Source organism: Capricornis sumatraensis, chromosome 21 (assembly GCF_032405125.1).
Source record: "Capricornis sumatraensis isolate serow.1 chromosome 21, serow.2, whole genome shotgun sequence".
NCBI classification, from domain to species: Eukaryota; Metazoa; Chordata; class Mammalia; order Artiodactyla; family Bovidae; genus Capricornis; species Capricornis sumatraensis.
The window spans coordinates 60082647-60100138 of NC_091089.1; the positions used below are offsets into that span (position 1 = coordinate 60082647).

General features: G+C 51.8%; 1 protein-coding gene across 3 annotated transcripts in view; it reads left to right on the forward strand.

Moving 5' to 3' along the window:
• Window positions 1–17492, forward strand: part of NEDD4L (NEDD4 like E3 ubiquitin protein ligase) — a 156240-nt gene that overhangs the window by 136377 nt on the left and 2371 nt on the right. For all 3 annotated transcript variants that reach the window (XM_068993775.1, XM_068993776.1, XM_068993777.1), the window contains 6 exons: window positions 6033–6106; window positions 8232–8292; window positions 9995–10054; window positions 11757–11864; window positions 13152–13248; window positions 14366–14438. In XM_068993775.1, coding sequence (XP_068849876.1) covers window positions 6033–6106; window positions 8232–8292; window positions 9995–10054; window positions 11757–11864; window positions 13152–13248; window positions 14366–14438 — 473 coding nt within the window. The remainder of the gene's footprint in view (window positions 1–6032; window positions 6107–8231; window positions 8293–9994; window positions 10055–11756; window positions 11865–13151; window positions 13249–14365; window positions 14439–17492) is intronic.

Here is a 17492-nt window from a genome sequence, read left to right on the forward strand (position 1 = left end):
GAGAGCTAAACCTGATTAACGAGGAACTAGCGAATCTATTTTGTATTCTGGAAAAAGTAGAGTGAATCAGGCAGCTGCACCTAGCTCTCATCTCCCACACTCAGTCCGTCGCCAGGCCCTGTTCATTTTCACTCCCTGCTGTTTGTCACTTCTCTCTGTTTTCCCTGTCTGCCCCCTCACCAGTACCTGAGGGTAAGCTACCATATACATACTATATGGCTTCCCTTGTGGCTCAGCTGGTAAAGAAGCCGCCTGCAATGCGGCAGACCTGGGTTTGATCCCTCGGTTGGGAAGATCCCCTGGAGAAGAGAAAGGCGACCCACTCCAGTATTCTGACCTGGAGAATTCCATGGACTGTATAGTCCACGGGGTCACATATAATATATAGTGACATATATTTTATATATATATACACACACACATATATGTAACTTTACTTACTCATTTCTTGGCTGAGCTGAGTCTCTGTCGCTGCTCGGGCTTTCTCTGGCTGCGGCGAGCAGGCTGCCCTCTCGTTGTGGGGCGCAGGCGTCTCATCACGGTGCGTCCTCTTGTGGAGCACAGGTTCTAGGGCCCGTGGGCTCAGCAGCTGCAGCCCCCGGGCTCTAGAGCACAAGCTCAGTAGCTGTAGCCCCCGGGCTCTAGAGCACAAGCTCAGTAGCTGCAGCCCCCGGGCTCTAGAGCACAAGCTCAGTAGCTGCAGCCCCTGGGCTCTAGAGCACAAGCTCAGCAGCTGCAGCCCCCGGGCTCTAGAGCACAAGCTCAGTAGCTGCAGCCCCCAGGCTCTAGAGCACAAGCTCAGTAGCTGTAGCACACGGGCTTAGTTGCTCCACAGCATCATGGGATCTTTGATCTTCCTGGATCAGGGATCGAACCTGTGTCTCCTGCATTGGCAGGCGGATTCTTCACCACGGAGCCTCCAGGGAATCCCCTCTTGTAGACGTCTAACTGGTCTTTTATATCCACCTTGACCTCCTACAGTGGCAGAGTGGTCTTAGCAGAATGTGAGATGGTCATGTCATTCCTCTGCTGAAAGCACACAGAGAATTCCCATTCTGTCACTGTCGAGGTAAAGACCCAAATCCTGTACGTGCCCTGTGAAGTCCTGCATGGCCGGGCCCGGCGTATTTGTCTCAGCTGCACTTTGCGTCGTTGCTGCCTCTCATACTTTCTGGGTCTGCTCCCACGAGACCTCTTGCACACACCAAGCTCCTTCTTGCCTCAGGACCTTTGCACATTCCATTCCTTCAGTGGGGAACACACTCCCAGCCTCGGTTCGGACAACCAGCTCTGACCCCAGACCCCAGTCCTTTAGAGGGTCCCTTGTGTCTCCCTGTGGCAGGTACCATAAGTGCCTTCCCACTCGTTTGTACGGTTGCGTGTTCAGCGTCTGCCTCGCCCGTCGGGCTCCACCCAGTGGCGGCTGTCCTGGGGCTGCCTGTCACTCACTGCTGTGCGTTCACCACCTCTCAGTGCCCGCTGCAAGGCCAGTGCCCAGAACAGAGTTGTTGAGCCCAAAACGTGGACATCAGCAAGAGGCTTGTACCGGCATCGCCCTCTCCAGCCCTTTGCAAAGCTGCCGTTCTGTTTTTCTGATACTGAGCTGCACGAACTGCTTATGTATTTTGGAGATTAATCCTGTGTCAGTTGCCTCATTCGCAGTTATTTTCTTCCATGTTGAAGGCTGTCTTTTCATCTTGTTTATGGTTTCCTTGGCTCTGCAGTGCATTGCAGTTTTCTTAACCCAAAAGGGAGCCCACACCTCCTTGTGCCCACGGAAGCGAGATGTGCGTGCAGTCAGCCTTCCCCAGTGCTCTCCACTTTCTCTCCTTCTGTGATTAGAAATGTCAGCCCGTGGGGTGGCGGCAGCCGCTCCACGTAATGGAGCTGCAGCTGTTGCCGTGCTTTTCCGGTTTGTCTTCTTTCTGGTTGGTGAGACTCTGGAGCTGCTGGGTGGGGAGGCCTGTTAAAAATGTTCCAAGTGAACAAATTTCAGTATTTAACAATCGTCACACACCAGCTAGAGATGTAAGCTGTGACACGCAGAAGCTCTGGACTGCAGGGCCAGCAAAGCAGCGCCCGATGGGTGAGAGGCGCCGTGCAGTGGGGCGGGCCAGAGACTGGGCGGCAGCCGCGCAGGCGAGCTCTTTGGGGCCTGGCCTGAGCTGGGTGAAGGCACTCGTTTCCAGCTGGGGCGATAGTGCTCCTTTGGGGGCAAAAACCCATTCTTAGAGGACAAGAGGTCTCAGCCATCACAAGGGCTTGTGTCCTCCATGAGGCCACAGAACATACCGCTGATGTCCCATAGGCGCCTTTGGTAAGATTGCACAAGAGGAAAGGGGCAGTTGATGGGGCTGGCATCTAAAAAGCCTCCTCAGGGGGTCCTGACTGGGGAAAAAGGCTGAGAAGCGCTGGGTGGGGGAGAGCAAACAGGGGAAAGACAGACACTGGGGACAGGAGGGGAGAGAGAGGGGAGAGGCCGGACCAGGAACCCGGGAGGAGGCGGCTCCTCCAAGATGGGGTCAGGAAGATGGGCAGGGGCAGCTGCGGGGAGCATGAGGGTGGGAAGAAGCACTGATCGCTGGGGGCCCTGGGGAGGACGGGGACAGCAGTGCCCAGGAGTGGGAGGAGAAGCAGCCAGACCTTCCTCTGACCAGCTCCTGCACGCCCGATTTGACCCAGTGTCTCTGCGGACTTCTCAGACCTTTGTCCTAAAGCATCTGCCAGAAGATCGGGGAGACCTGTGTGAGTCCCAAGTTGTTACTTAGCAAAGAAGTGAGGTCCAGTTCTGTGAGAGCCACATCCCAGAGGTTTTGCTGGTCTTCGTGGTCTTGCTTTACAAAGACAAGAGAGGAGTTCGTACTTGGGCCAAGAGACTTCAAGAAAGAAGTTTTCTTCCATAAGCACTGTTGACCCCCTCCTGTGTGCCAGGCGCTGTGTTAGTTTGTTAGTGTTGGGTCCTTAAGGAAGGAATTCAGACATGAGATGACAACTGTTTCTAAAAAGTGGAATTTTTAAAGACCCTGGTGCCAGGAAAGATTGAGGGCACCAGGAGAAGGGGCAGTAGAGGATGGTTGGATGGCATTGCTGACTCAAGGGACGTGAGTTTCTAATGGAGTTTGAATAACAGCTGTTCCTGCCCACAGGGGTGTGTGAGGGCAAGGAGGGGGGCAGCTGAGGCTCTGGGAGGACTTGCGTTCTCCAGAGAAGGGCCTGGAGCCCCCAAGCCCCCATCACCGCCTCCCAGAGAAACCATGGCCCTGATCAGCCATGTGACCCAGAGTTGCCCTGGCCAGCAGTTCCTTCCCTGCACAGATAGTACAGTCTGCTCTTTTTTTTTTTTTTACTTTCAAAAATGATTTTATGTCTCTGATTATCAAATATAATAATAAAATATTGATCTTTGTACTAAAGTCAGTACAGTAAACACACATTAAAATCACCTTTAGTTCCTACCACCTAGAGAAAAATCACCATTAAATTTTTGTTTGTGTCTTGCAGAATTATTCTCTGTAAACACACACAAGGTATTTTTATTTTTACTTATTTATTAATTACAGGAGTGGAATTGTAGAGTGTGCACAGTTTTAACTTAATAAATCCTAGTTGGCTTTCCATGTCAGTAAATACCATTTTTTAATAGCTATGCTGGATTTCATTCCACAGACCAAACATCCTTTTTTAATAATGTCTGTTTATTTATTCGTGGCTACACAATGTCTGTGTTGCTCTGCGGGAGCTCTTCTCTGGTTGTGGTGAGCGGAGAGCACCTCTTCGTCCCGGTACCCCGGCTGCTCACCGCAGCGGCCTCTCTCGTTGGGCGCGCGGGCTCCGGAGCGCAGGCTCGGCAGTTACAAACTTGGTCGCCCCACCACATGTGGGGTCTGGCCAGAGGAGGGATCGAACCCATGTCTCCTGCGCTGGCAGGCCAATTCTCTACCACTGAGCCACCAGGGAAGCCCCATAGACCAAACATTTTTAGCCGCGCCCTAGTGGTTGGCATCTAGGCTATTTCAGTATCTCACCGTATAAACAGTATGAAGACAGCAATCCTGAAAGACACATTTTGGTACCAATATCTTACCATTGGTATACATCCTAAAAGAGAAGTGACTATAAGAAGGGACTTGCACCTTAAAATCATGACGCCTGTTGCCTTCCCACTTCCTCAGCAGAGCTGTTCAATATCCTCAAGAAGTGCTGGGACCTACATGGTACAAGAGCAGATCCCCGCTAGAGGGGACGGGGGGCGACTGGACAGGCTGAAAGTTAGTGGTGGAAGGGAGCCCAGTGGGAAGGAAGGGTTTGAAGAGATATAAAAATACAGTAGCAGTTAAGTCCATACTGGGGACGGGAAAGCATCGTATTGATGCTGCTGAAAGTGGGGTTCAGTCACGTGGGAGGGGAGCTAGATCTCTTCCCAGATAATGAAGGAAAGGAGGAAGAAGACGACGGGAAGGGCCAAGACCAAGGCTCCGCAGGCTTCGATTGAAAAAGCTGCCTCCACGTGAAAAAGAACAACAGTCAAGTGCACCATCAGAGGAAGTGCTCAGAGAGGAAGAGGATCTGATGGGCAGGCCAGAGACGTCCGGTCTGCTCCTGGGTGTGTGTGGCAGGGCTGGGGCGCTCTACTGTGCTGTTCAGTTGCTCAGGGGTGTCTGCAGCAGGCTTCCCCGTCCATGACTATCTCCCAAGTTTGCTCAAACTTCTGTCCATGGAGTCAGTGGTGCCATCCAACCATCTCATCCTCTGCCGCCCCCTTCTGCTGGCTTCAGTCTTTCCCAGCATCAGGGTCTTTTCCAGTGAGTCAGCTCTTCATCTGGTGGCCAGAGTATTGGGGCTGGGGCAGGTCGCTGAAAGTGGACCTGGGTCAGAGCAGGGGTCTCTTACGGGTGTGACTCTGTATCCCGCGTGAGGGATGAGGCCCGGACGTTTACTCTGGAGAACCCGCTCCCTCGGGCTTGGCTTCCTCCTGGACATAGCCGGATGCATGTAGGGGAAAGACCACAAGGACTCCCAGCAGAATATGAAAGTGGTTATCTGTGAATAGGGGAGCTGTGGGTGGTGTTTTTTTCCTCCGTATTTCCCCGGAATTTCCACGAGAGTAAACACTCTCCTGTTAGATCAGTAGACTCTTCCTTCCCTTCTGCTGCTTACCACTTTGTCCACTCAGCTGTTAAGCCAGGGCCAGCAGAGGAGGAGACTCTGCCTTGGGCTCGCCGTCTTTGCTCTTCACGCTCCTGAGCGGCTCTGATGGAGGCGGGGACATTCTGGGACAGGGAGCCAGGAGGTGGTGTCGTGTGCCTGCCAAGTCCCTTCAGTCGTGTCCGACCCTTTGTGACCCCATGGACTGCAGCCCGCTAGGCTCCTCCATCCATGGGGTTCTCCAGACAAGAACACTGGAGTGGGTTGCAAGCCCTCCTCCAGGGATCTTCCTGACCCAGGGCTAGAAGCTGCGTCTCCTGCACTGCAGGCAGATTCTTTTATTGCTGAGCCACCGGGGACGCCCAAGGTGGTGTCTGATGCACAGAAAAGGCGGGCTTCTCCGGGGGCAGGTGGATCCATTCCTCAGCTTGACTTCCTCAGCATCTCTCTCTTAAGTCCCTTTGAAAGAAATTCCATGTATTTTTTTTTTATGGCTATAAAATCTAATTTTCAGCAACAAATTGGGATCTCTGCAGTCTTGATGGATGTGCCCTGTCTTTTCTGTGAAACATAATTAAATTTCTTGATAAGTCAATAGCAGATGAAAAAAAGTGTTGTTCCCCACTGTTGCTAATGTATGAAGGATAATTAAAACTCATAAATAACCATAAAATCATTTGCCTTCGATGATAACATCTTTAAGCGTGTAACATCTTAACAATTTAAAGGCCTCATTAGATACTCCCTTGGACACAGAGCCCATTTTCTGGGAAAGAGTTCTGAATAAATTTTACTCACGTTCCTTTTATAGTGAGATGTTATTACTCAGTGATAATGTGCAAAACAGCTTCACGATGGTGATCGTTGTTTTATCTTTGTAATTGCAGACATATCAAGTGGATCTGAAGCCCAACGGGTCAGAAATAATGGTAACAAATGAAAACAAGAGAGAGTACATCGAGTACGTACACACACAGCCCTTCCTTTGATTAAATCGCGCGGCGTGTTTGGTGGGCAGCCCTCGCCAGAACACCTCGTGCGTGCTGTGGACACCCTCAGAGCAGCCTGGGCTCCCTTCCGGCTGGGCTCACGGGATGCCGGATCACGGGATGGAAAGGGCGGCTTGTGTCACGGCTTCTTGGAGCCGCCGACAGAGGAGCCGCGGGAGGAGAGAAGGGTCCTTGTTGAGTAACATAGCAGGTACTCTGGGAGCCAGTGGGCGTCCTGTCTAAAACTGAGAAATACAGCGGTGGAACACACTGTCGAAAGCCAGTTAGGGTAAAAGTAGAAACAACCAAAGAGAAGATATTGCCTCTCTCTCCTGACTTCTCTTCCATAATGAAAGTGTAGGAAAAGAGTTAAAATGGATGAGGAGAATTCAGCAGGTGCTGAAACATCATTCCTGATGTGTGTAATTTTCTTTACTCAACCTCAGCCTCCGTTGGTGGAACAAGATGTTGAGTGCTTTGGAAATCTAGGACATCTGTAGTGGGCAGGGCTTTCTCTGTTGGGCAGCTTACATTTTCCTCTTTGGTGTATAGGTAATGCTTCAAGCACACGGTTCTGGTATCCTCCAAGGATTGCCGGGCTGCCCTCGCTAACCTCGGGTGGGTCAGCGTAATAGTGGTTGGCTCCCGGGGTCTTAGTTCCTGCTCGTCTAGTGAGCTACAGCCATGGGCTGAGCTCCTTGTTTGTGTTCAGAACATCATCTCAACAAGCCAGGTTGCCTCCTCTCTCAGTATAATGGGTCACAGGACTTGAGAGAATGGCCAAGGGTCCTAGCATCCTTCCTTAGCATCTGCAGAGAAAAGCCTACTGTCTTTCCTAATTAGGAAGAATGGGGGAGTGTCGAGTCCCTAGAGACCCTGATAAAGGACGGACTTCTCCACTCGCACGTTTGAAAGCTTGCTACTCTTAGTCAAAGACCAGAAGTAAGATACTACAGTTCTTGCCTGGTCACGTTCATTGGCACTGAACTTGGACAGTCTCAGCAAGTAAATGGTGTCCTAGCAGACGCCATTGTCTTCACCCAGAAAGCGCAGACTTGGAATCGATTTTTAACAGCCCTCCACCCCAGGGCGACTAGGGCCAGGAGTCAGAGGGTTTGGACCTTGTGATACGTGTTGTACATCTTTCTTTGCAGTTAATTCTTTCCAGTTTCAGGTCGGGGGTTGGGGGCAGGGCCTCAGGCAGCGTCTCCACTGGCTTCACCGCCAGAAGTCAGGTTGAACTCCCAGCTTCTCCCTGCCCCCTGCACCCCTGGCGCAGGCGGAGGCTGCTGGGCTGGTGATCGCAGCCCAGCCAGGGAGCCCCCGAAATGCTGAGCGGTGGGCGGGCAGCAGGCTGGTCCCCGGGCGCTGTTGCCACGGCTCCCCCTCCCCTGCAAGTGCAAGCCCTTGGTGACAAGGTCCCTGTGCTATTTCACGACAGAACGCCTTAGGGGGACTCCAAAGCGGATTCGTCTGGCAGTAAACGCTGCTGTACACTACACGTTGTCACAGGGAGCATGGTTTCAGTGGATTTCTGTGACTCAAAGAGGTTTTTTTACCACTAGTCCTCCAAATGTTGGTGTTAAAGTATTAATGTTAGTGGTAAAATGCTGATAAATTGTATGTCTTCATTGAAAACCAGCACATTGGATACTAGAACGAAATATCATATGATCACATATATTGTGCTGGGTATTCCCCTTAAAAATATGTACATGGTTGTACATAAGTGTGGGTATGTGCATATGTGGGTTTTTGTGTATGTGTCCATTATCCCCAGGTATGTTTGTATTCAAAGCCCATTTGCCCTTTTCTCTGGACAGTCACATTTATAAAGCAGCTTTGGTAAACAGGCTTGGTGGAGGGGAGCGAGGATAACCAGTCTTACATTTTTAAAATCCTCAATGAGATTCGAGGCTCCACGTGTGCCCCTGTTCTCGAAAGCATCCAGGACTCAGCAGCAGTGGCCCCACCCTCTCCTTGGCCCTCTTCGGGCCCTGCTCCTCCCCTGCCCGACGAGAAGCGGCTGCAGTTGTGAAGGAAGGAATGAAAGCAGGGTGAAGGGGGTGGTTAACTGCCGTCCATTTCCTCCCACAGCCTAGTCATCCAGTGGAGGTTTGTGAACAGGGTCCAGAAGCAGATGAACGCCTTCCTGGAGGTGAGTCGGGCTCACTGGGAGCCAGGCCTGTGCCCTGAGGTTGGGAGAGGACCACCCTCCTCCTGGGGGTGGGCACGAGGCGGAGGACCATCACAGTCCCCTACACGGGCGCAGGTGTGGGGGACCCCACTCCCACCGCCTGCAGCCCCGGGACAGGAGTGTGAGCTGCGGCCTTCAGTTTGTTAGCTTTGGTTCAGTGTTTTCTAGCTTTGTTGCTATTAGTTTTTAATTTGCTGTAGCTGTTTTTAAAGAGAGATCTTTACAGACTTGACCCAGAAGGGCAGGCTCCCCCACAGAGGCTAGAACCATCATCCTGCAGTTTTCAGTGGTGCCCGGGGAAGGCTGGGAGCACCTCAGCCTTTTGCCGCGGTGACCGCAGGTTCTGAGGAATTGGAGGACCTGGGCAGTTTCCATTCATACCATCCCTCTGCGGGAGCGGTGCCTTCCCCTTCATCGGTCGGACTTTTTTTTTTTTAATCCCCTGCCCTTTCTTCATGGCTGGCTGAACAATTCCTCACCCTATTAAAGTAAGAAGCAGTTACTTCTCAAACCCTGGTAGTTAACGTCAGTGATGCCACAAGGCCCCTGAGGAGAAAGGCCCGTCACAGAGAATAGTGGTTCATCATTTTTTTAAATGGCTCACTGTGACCCAAAGTGCAGTTTCTTTTCAAGTCCTAATAGTTGCTCTAGTTACTTAGAACGAACCCCAGGTGTCCACTCCAGGCTTCCGTTCTCATTGAACCGATGCCGGGTCCTCGTTGGCTGATGCTCTCAAGCTCATCCCTCACCCGCTTACCTGCTCGTAGTGAATAAAGCACCAGCCCAGGCAGGACACTCGGAAAAATTCTGGGACCTTGGGTGTAATGGGTGAATTGGACGCACTTGAGAACTGCAGGGTTCATCATACCTTATTTACACAAGAAACCCAGCTGGCCTCACTCTAGGTGATCTCACTTGCAGAAACGGACCACACGAAGGGCCAGCAACACGGAGCATCCGTCCTGGATCAGAGCAGTAGTTAGTGAAAGTGCTAGTCGCTGAGTCGTGTCTGACTCTTTGCAACACCATGGACTGTAACCCGCCAGGCTCCTCTGTCCATGGGATTCTCCAGACAAGAATACTGGAGTGGGTTGCTATTTGCTCCTCCAAGGGATCTTACTGACCCAGGGATCGAACCCACATCTCCTGCATTGCAGGTGGATTCTTTACTGTCTGAGCCATTAGTTAGTGATAACTAAGCAACTAAGCTGGGAACAGGGCTGGTTCTCTGTACTCCCTGTCTCTCTGCTGATCACACAGCCACCTCTGGGGTTTCATCTCTGCCTTTGATACCTTATTTGTAAATAGTTCGCTTGCACGCCTATGGCCTGTGTGTCTACGGGCACCCTGACTCCCGGCAGTGTGTCATAAATGGCTTTTGAAATCCGCTGCCTGCTTACAGCAACTCATATTTTCATAGTGTTTCAGGAATTACTCAAGTACCTGAACCCTCTGGAGTCTGCCGCTCTTTAAATCTTTTATACTGTGATTATGCTGTTTTTATCGGAACTAAAATCACTGAATACTGTCACTGATAGCTATAAATCATCAGAGAACAATGTGTTTTTTCCTAGCTAACCACACAAAGCTGGTTAGCCCTGTAAAATTTGTCTCTTTCAGAGAAAAAGGTATTGAGGGTGATTTTTTTTTTTTTTTCTTTCAGGGATTCACGGAACTGCTCCCTATTGATTTGATTAAAATCTTTGATGAAAATGAACTGGAGGTTTGTAAACATTTTATGTAAAGGAGATTTTATTTAAGTTGCTTCACTGCTGACATTGTAATATGCTCTCATCCACAGTGTCGTAGTGAGTAAGCTTAGGTCAGTTCCACCGCAGGTCTCTCAGGGGCTTGTTTGCCGACTGGGGAGCAGGGAACAGCAGTCGTCACCTGTGCGTTCCTTCCTGGGAGAGGGCAGGTCCGGGATGCAGCAGACAGAGGCCTGCCGCGCTGAGCTGGCTTACCGCCGGGCCTGGCTTGACGGGGAACCTGCTGCTTCTGGTAGAGCTGGCGTGGAGGGGGCCACCACCCTGCTCCCCGGGCGGGGGCCGGCTGAGGACTCGGGTTTTCTGCACACCCACCGTGAGAGCTAAGGGGGGCTCGTGAGCCTGAGTGTCTATGAGGGCTCCTAGAGCAGAGGTGGCCGTGAACTTGAAGGGGTCGTGTTGGTGAGGAGGCACACCAGAAAGCAGCAAGGTGCTAGCAGGAGGTGGCTTCATCCCAGGTTGTGCTAGCTTCTTGGGGTTGATGTGGAAAGCAAGGCGTCTGCAGAGCAGAGGGACCTCTTTGCCTTTGTGTCGAGGGAAGCAGGACGAGGCAGGCTGTGTCTGTGCAGAGGCTGCTGACGGGACTCAGGGGCCGCTTGTCCAGTGAAGCGGCTCCCAGGGACTGGCTTTCCGTTCTCCTACCTTCAGATGGAAACGTCCGGGTAGATGATGTCATAGAAAGCATGTCAAGGAAGCCCTTCTTTTGAAAGATGGGGAAACTGAGGCTAGGAGAGGCTAATGACATTACAGGTTTATCCAGCAGGCTCTGAGCACAGTCAGGCCTACGAGCCCGCCTTTCAGGCCTCTGGTTTAGTTGTTTTCCCATTTTCTGCTGGTGCCTCTGTGAGAATATCACTCATCTGTCCACAGGAAACTGCCCTGCAGGGGGTTGGAGATGGTGGTTTAGTTGCTAAGTCATGTCCGACTCTTTGCAACCCCATAGACTAGACTACAAGGCTCCTCTGTCCATGGAATCCAGGCAAGAATACTGGAGTGGGGAGTCATTTCCTTCTCCCGGGGATCTTCCCGACCCAGGTGTTGAACCCGTGTCTCCAGGTTGACAGGCAGATTCTTTACCGCTGAGCCACCTGGGAAGCAGAGGGTTAGGCAGTAAGGAAAGGGGAGCCAGGCCCGGTGAGGCAGAGAAGCAATCACAGCCTCAGGACAGATCTGCTCACCGGGAGGTGAGGTGATGCCCTGAGCTGGTGGATCCGTCTGGGGAAGACACGTTCTTGCTATCATAAAGCACAAATTCTGTTGTGGGTGGAGAGGTATTTTCACATAGTGAGACAGATAACCTCTCAGAAGAGCAGCCAGCCAGCATCACGAGCAGATGTAAACAGCATAAGCAAATCCGTGAGCACTGAGCTGAGATCAGAGGGGCCAGGTGGGCGATCGGTCTGGACTTTTCATCTCCAGCATGAGACACGGGGGTCCGTACAGGCACTGGAATCGGGTCCCCCGCTGCCTCTCTGTCTCTGACCCGAGGCGGCCGATGGGGTGTGGCGCACGTGTTCCCCGTCAGTTGCTCGTACAGTCCACTGGATCGTCTGGCTTTGCACGTGACGTGATGCTGGCGTTGAGAGAAGGCCTTTTCTCCGTGTGTATCTCTTCAGCTTTCACGATACACCCTGTTCACCTCTGGTCTGTCTCCTCCAGTTGCTGATGTGCGGCCTTGGCGACGTGGATGTGAACGACTGGCGACAACATTCTATCTACAAGAACGGCTACTGCCCGAACCACCCCGTGATCCAGTGGTTCTGGAAGGTAAGTCCGGGGCCCGGGGCCTGTGCTGCCTCCCAAGGTCCACCGCTGGGTTTGGGGCTCTGTGGCCTGCTGGGGAGGAAAGAGGTCTGCTGAGCCAGACGGAGCCCTTCTCGCTGCTTCTCTGTGACCGTGGTGGACGCCTGTCCTCACTTGTCCTGAGTCAGCCACACTGTCTTCCTCAGTCACCTACTCAAGTGCTTTTGTGTGAGTTGGATGACCCTAAGAAGCAGATAGCTGGATTCAAGAATTGGAACGAGTCCTCCAGAGTGTGAATAAGAAAGAAAGGCTTCTCAGGACAAATCCATGCTTTGGGGCTGGCTTTTCCAAGATGCCATTTTGGTTTAAAAAACCATTTTCTCAACTTTTTTTGTGAATTCCAACAACCATTTTGATGTTTACATCTTTCAATCAGAGATGAAAATGAAATCTGATTTACTCTCTAAAGGCCAGTGTTTGTACCCTGCTCATTTTAGGAGAGAAGTGAAACAGTGAGCAGGTCTGAAGAAGAGAGTGTGAACTGACTTTGAAACAACAATTCCGGTGGGGGGCGGGGGAAGCACTGGTTATTTACTTACAGAAATAAGAAATCCATTTGAATTGTCTTAATTTCTAAATATCTGTTACTAATAAGATTTCAAGTGCTGCAGAGAAGTAGAAAAGGAAGAAAGCAGAATCATCAAATCCTAAAGTCTTAGTCCAGGTCTTACTCAGCTTTGATTTTGGATTTTTTTTTTTTTAATATCAGTTCAAGTGACTTTACCAGTGAAGCCAACTAGATTCTTAGAATAATTCAGATAAGTAAGATGCACCGGTTATTTCAGAGGCCTAGCCTGGCTTCCATTTCTCTTTTGCTAAAATGTTATCTTTAGAGAATTTCTCTAGTCAGAAATCCTGCCTCATAACCTGGGTTCCCCTGGAGCTGACACTTTTCAAACTGTGTGTATTTCCGAATGGCTCGAGAGGATCGTGTGTGTTTTCGATTGGCTCAAGAGGACCGGCAAGCCTTGCAAACAGAAACATGAGCTCAGTGCCATCAACGAGTTTGCCTTTTTTTTTTTAACCACTTATTTTTGACCAGTGGACACATGGAGAAAGGGACGTTGTGATCCCTCGGTCTGATATTAGAGGCCAGTGTTGTGGCCATTTAAAAAAATGCTTCCCGGCCTTACCCCGTCCAGGTATAAGACCATCTAGGACTTCCGCCGCAGTGCCCGTGGGATGAAGGTTTGCCGGGCTGCGTTGCACGGCCCGTGCCGCGTGTTGACCTCTGCCCCTCCCTATCTGCAGGCTGTGCTGCTGATGGACGCCGAGAAGCGCATCCGGTTACTGCAGTTTGTCACGGGGACGTCTCGAGTACCTATGAATGGATTTGCCGAGCTTTATGGTGAGCAGGATGCCAGGGCGTCTTGTCCTCCCCTCACCCCATGAGTGTTTACCAGGTATCAGCTGTGGCTCCAGAAGGCTGCCCCCAGGCCTCTAGCCGAGTGGGAAGGCTGCAGTCCATGGGGTCGCTAAGAGTTGGACACGACTGAGCGACTTCACTTTCATGCACTGGAGAAGGAAATGGCAACCCACTGCAGTGTGCTTGCCTGGAGAACCCCAGGGACGGGGGAGCCTGGTGGGCTGCTGTCATGGGGTCGCGCAGAGTCGGACACGACTGACGCGCCTCAGCAGCAGCATTGGACACAGCACGTGGCGGTGCGGCAGCATGCTGTATCCTCAGCTGTTCGTGTTGCTGTTGTCCTTCAGTCGCTCAGTTGTGTCGACTTTTTGCGACCCCCTGGACTGCAGCACGCCAGGCCTCCCTGCCCATCACCAACTCCTGGAATTTACCCAAACTCACGTCCACTGGTCAGTGATGCCATCCAGCCATCTCATCCTCTGTCGTCCCCTTCTCCTGTTGTGTAGTTACCTCTGTATAAAAGCAGGGAACTGTTTTTACTTCTTGTTTTTGTACAGAGAACCGTAAGTTTGGTCTTCTCTTTCTTTTCTGTTTTTTTGGTATATCTTCCAAAACAACTAGATTTTGCAGAATCATCCATGTCGTTGTAAGCTGAACCTTAAACTTACCGCACCCCTCCACAAGGCAGGATTCTTCAGTGCTTCCTGTAGATTAAAAAAATCACTTTCTGCTCTGCATATTAAAGGTCATGATATTTCATGTCCCCGCCCGCCCCCGCCCCCGCCCCAGGAGTAGTTTCACATTTAAGCTTGCAGGGCTGGGCTGAAAGACTGTAGCTTCCGCCCATCCATATGTTGTCATGCCTGCTCTGTTCAGCTTGGCGCAGTTCCGTCCTGATGGAGACGTGAGTCTGAGGTCTGAGGTGGTGCAGAACCGTGGCTGCCCCTGTTTTGCACACTGTGACGTCACAGCTGCAGAGGGGTTCCCGGGCTCACCCCAGGCACGCCCTGCCCGCCCCGCCTTCTTTCCTTCAGCCCCTCCCTGTCTCGCTCTGCTGCCTTGAGCACTCAGCCTTGCGTTTTCTTTTCCTTTTGTCTAGGTTCCAATGGTCCTCAGCTGTTTACAATAGAGCAATGGGGAAGTCCTGAAAAACTGCCCAGAGCTCACACGTGGTGAGTGACGGAAAACCACCCAGCTGTGACACAGACTTGTTTTTTCAAAGCTTAGCCATGGATAATACTGGGCGAGAGGGTCACGAGCTGTGCTCCCTGCCCATTGAGCGTTTAGAGTGGGAACGGTCAGTGATGCAGGTGGAAGTGTAATCAGACGGGAGCTGATGAAGTTGAACCAGGAGGTGAAAGGGCCGGTATGTTGATAATGAAAGGGTAAATGCCCCCTTCCTGCTTCCCCTGGGGTGTTCCTCCTCCAGTCCCCCTCTTTCCTTAAATATTCTGGGAAGCAGAGATTTCACTGTATCATCTCCCTATGTGGCTGTGACAACACCTGGCCTCTGAGCAGACTGAGTTCTTACTCCAGCCTTAAATTGGTTTAGAACCATGAATGAGATTCCTTGGAGCAACAGGGTCTTTAAAAGACTTTCCATGGCTATCCAGAACCCATGAGTCTCCGGGATTTAGTAATTTCATTGTGACAGAGGAGGATCACAGGTTCCAAGGATCCCTGCCCAGGGAGGCTTAGCACAGTGGCACTCAAAAGGCCTCCAGGGGGTGGGAGGGGAGGGGAGGGGGGAGGGGAGGGGAGGGGGGAGGGTCTCTGGGACCCCCGAGGACTTTCTTGAGACCCACAGAGAGGAGGACCTCAGGAGCTCTCAATCTGGCTCCCAGGTCCCCTGGGTTGGTTTCCCCGGCCGAGGCTTTGGCTTCTTATTCATAGGAAGCAGGTGGAGGGGATCCTGTGGATGCTCAGGCCCCCAGCCTCCTTCCCCAGGAGAAGCTTGGACTGCCAGAGTCGCTGGGCCATCCCGCCCTGCCCGGCGCAGCTCGGAGGAAGGTCTCATTCAGGTGCATTTGTGGAAAATGGGCTGTGCGAGGTTTTTTTGCTTCTCTTCGATTCCGTCACCTTGCCAGAAAGCACGTTTTCCCCATTTTTCACATTCCAAGAACTCCGAGCAGAATGGATGTGGTCCCTGCCCATCGGCGCCAGGAGAACAGGCTGAGTCTTGCTAAAACTGGCCGATCGCCGGAGCAGTCGGTCTCCCTGACCACCTGCCTTTATTCTCAGGGGAGAATGTTTTGGCCTTTTGGAGCTTTTATTCCAGTTTCAGAATGCAGTGTGGTTTTCTGGGCTCAGTAGCCTTCCTCTGAAAGGCTGCCAGTGCTGAGCTGAGCCCCAGGATGGTCGGGATGGGGCCCGAGCTCCCAGACTCAAAGAGGAGTCACAGCGGCGTCACTGGGCGCAGCCATCTCGTGTGGAGCAGGCCCTGCACCTTGACGGCAGTGTTCCTGTGGGTTCTTGGGAAGCTTACTTGTGGCCTGAATTCACAGGCTCCCAAATCTCAGAACTTGAAGTCAGGTCTGCCCGAATTAGAATCTCCACACTGACCGCTAGAGTTAAGCTGCTGCCACGGGAACATGGTTCCCTTTCTTTCCAGACTCTTTGAAGACAACCAAGTAATTGAGCGCTCATCCCACATCCTACTGTTGACCCAAAGACAGATATCTTGCCGTTGAACGGTTCTTCTGTCTCTGAGTCCGCGTGCTGAGCTGCCACTAAAATACAGGGCCGCCCAGACAAGGCGCTGACTCGGTGTCTCTCGACCTTGGCTGGACATTGGAACCCCCTAGAAAGCATTAAATACAAACACTGGCCCTGGGGTCCCACTCACGGAGGTTTGGACCCAGTTGGTCTGGTACGACCAGGGCCATGGGATTGCAGAGCCGCCCGGGTGGTTGGCGAGGACAGGCAGGGTTCAGAATCGCTGCTCTTCTTCTGGAAGGACAGAGGCCAACCCTGGGAGGAAGGCAGCCCCGCTGCTCATCGAGTGTCCCAGGAGGAGAGCGTCCGGGGCCTTCTCCCAGGCCGCTCTCCCCGGGCCCCAAGGAGGGCGCTAGTTCTGCTGACGACCCGGGGCTGGCGGCATGGGAGTTCCTCTTTTTTCTCTGCTGTGGCTCTCCTCCTATCCAGCCCTGGCTTCTGCTGAAACAGAAACACAACAACCATGCTTCATTCTTGGTACGCTGTGAACAGACTTCCCCGCGACAACCATAGATGTGGCTAAATAAAATCTAGCCATATGTGTTTAATCTCTTCCATGTTTGATGAAAATACAAAATACACAGTGACGCGTCAAGATTAAACCTGATTTACTAGGAGAGCGAGGGCTTGGCGGAGCGGGTTCTTTGACATATAATTGTGGGATATCTAGCATGAAGCGGCTTCATTCCTTTGTTCTATCAAAGGTCACTGCTCATATATTTAAAATTCCTCTTTACTAAGCAGCACAGACCCACCTAAAAATAATCTCCTTCAGCCCACACATCTTCCAAACAAGGCTAACCCCCTGAGGGTAAGAAGGCCATGTAGCTGGTTGGTGGCAGGCCAGAGCCAGACCTTCTCCCGACATCAGAAAAAATGGCAACCCTGAGCATTCACTGTGCTCCGGGCATCGCCCTAACAAGCGCCGTGTGTGTGAACCTGTGACACCGTCACAGCAGTTCTAAGAGGCGGGTCCTGAGAGTCCCCTCTAAGCAGTGGAGGAACTGATGCCCCGAGAGCTGACAACATCCCAAACCTCAGCTCTTCACACTCCCCGACTTGCTTCTCTCTCCCCGCCATCATGCCAGTATTTCTCAAGCTTGAATAATCTATGGACCTTCTTTAAAATGGCCACAGACTCTTGAAGCCCCTCAGGATTGCAGGCCCTGGACTGTGAAATACCAGCTTAAAATCAAGACAACAGCCGCCTCCTGGGAAAAGGCTCTTTTAAGTGTAGCTGCAGAATGGGGTTTTGTCTTTGTCGCTGGTGAAATTACATTGGAGGTCGTTATCACGGTGAAAACCAAACGTTGAAAACTTCTTTCCGTCTTAATCTTTCAGGGCTCCTGAGTTCCTGAGCCCTCTGGTTTGGGAGGCACAGTGTTCTGCTCTGCTGTGTATTTTGATGTTAAAAAATCTCAGAGCTCAGTGTGTCTTATCAGACACTCAGTGGTTGTTAAAGGGCCCACCCTGCTCATGCGTCCGGGTCTTACTGCTGACAATGATTGGCT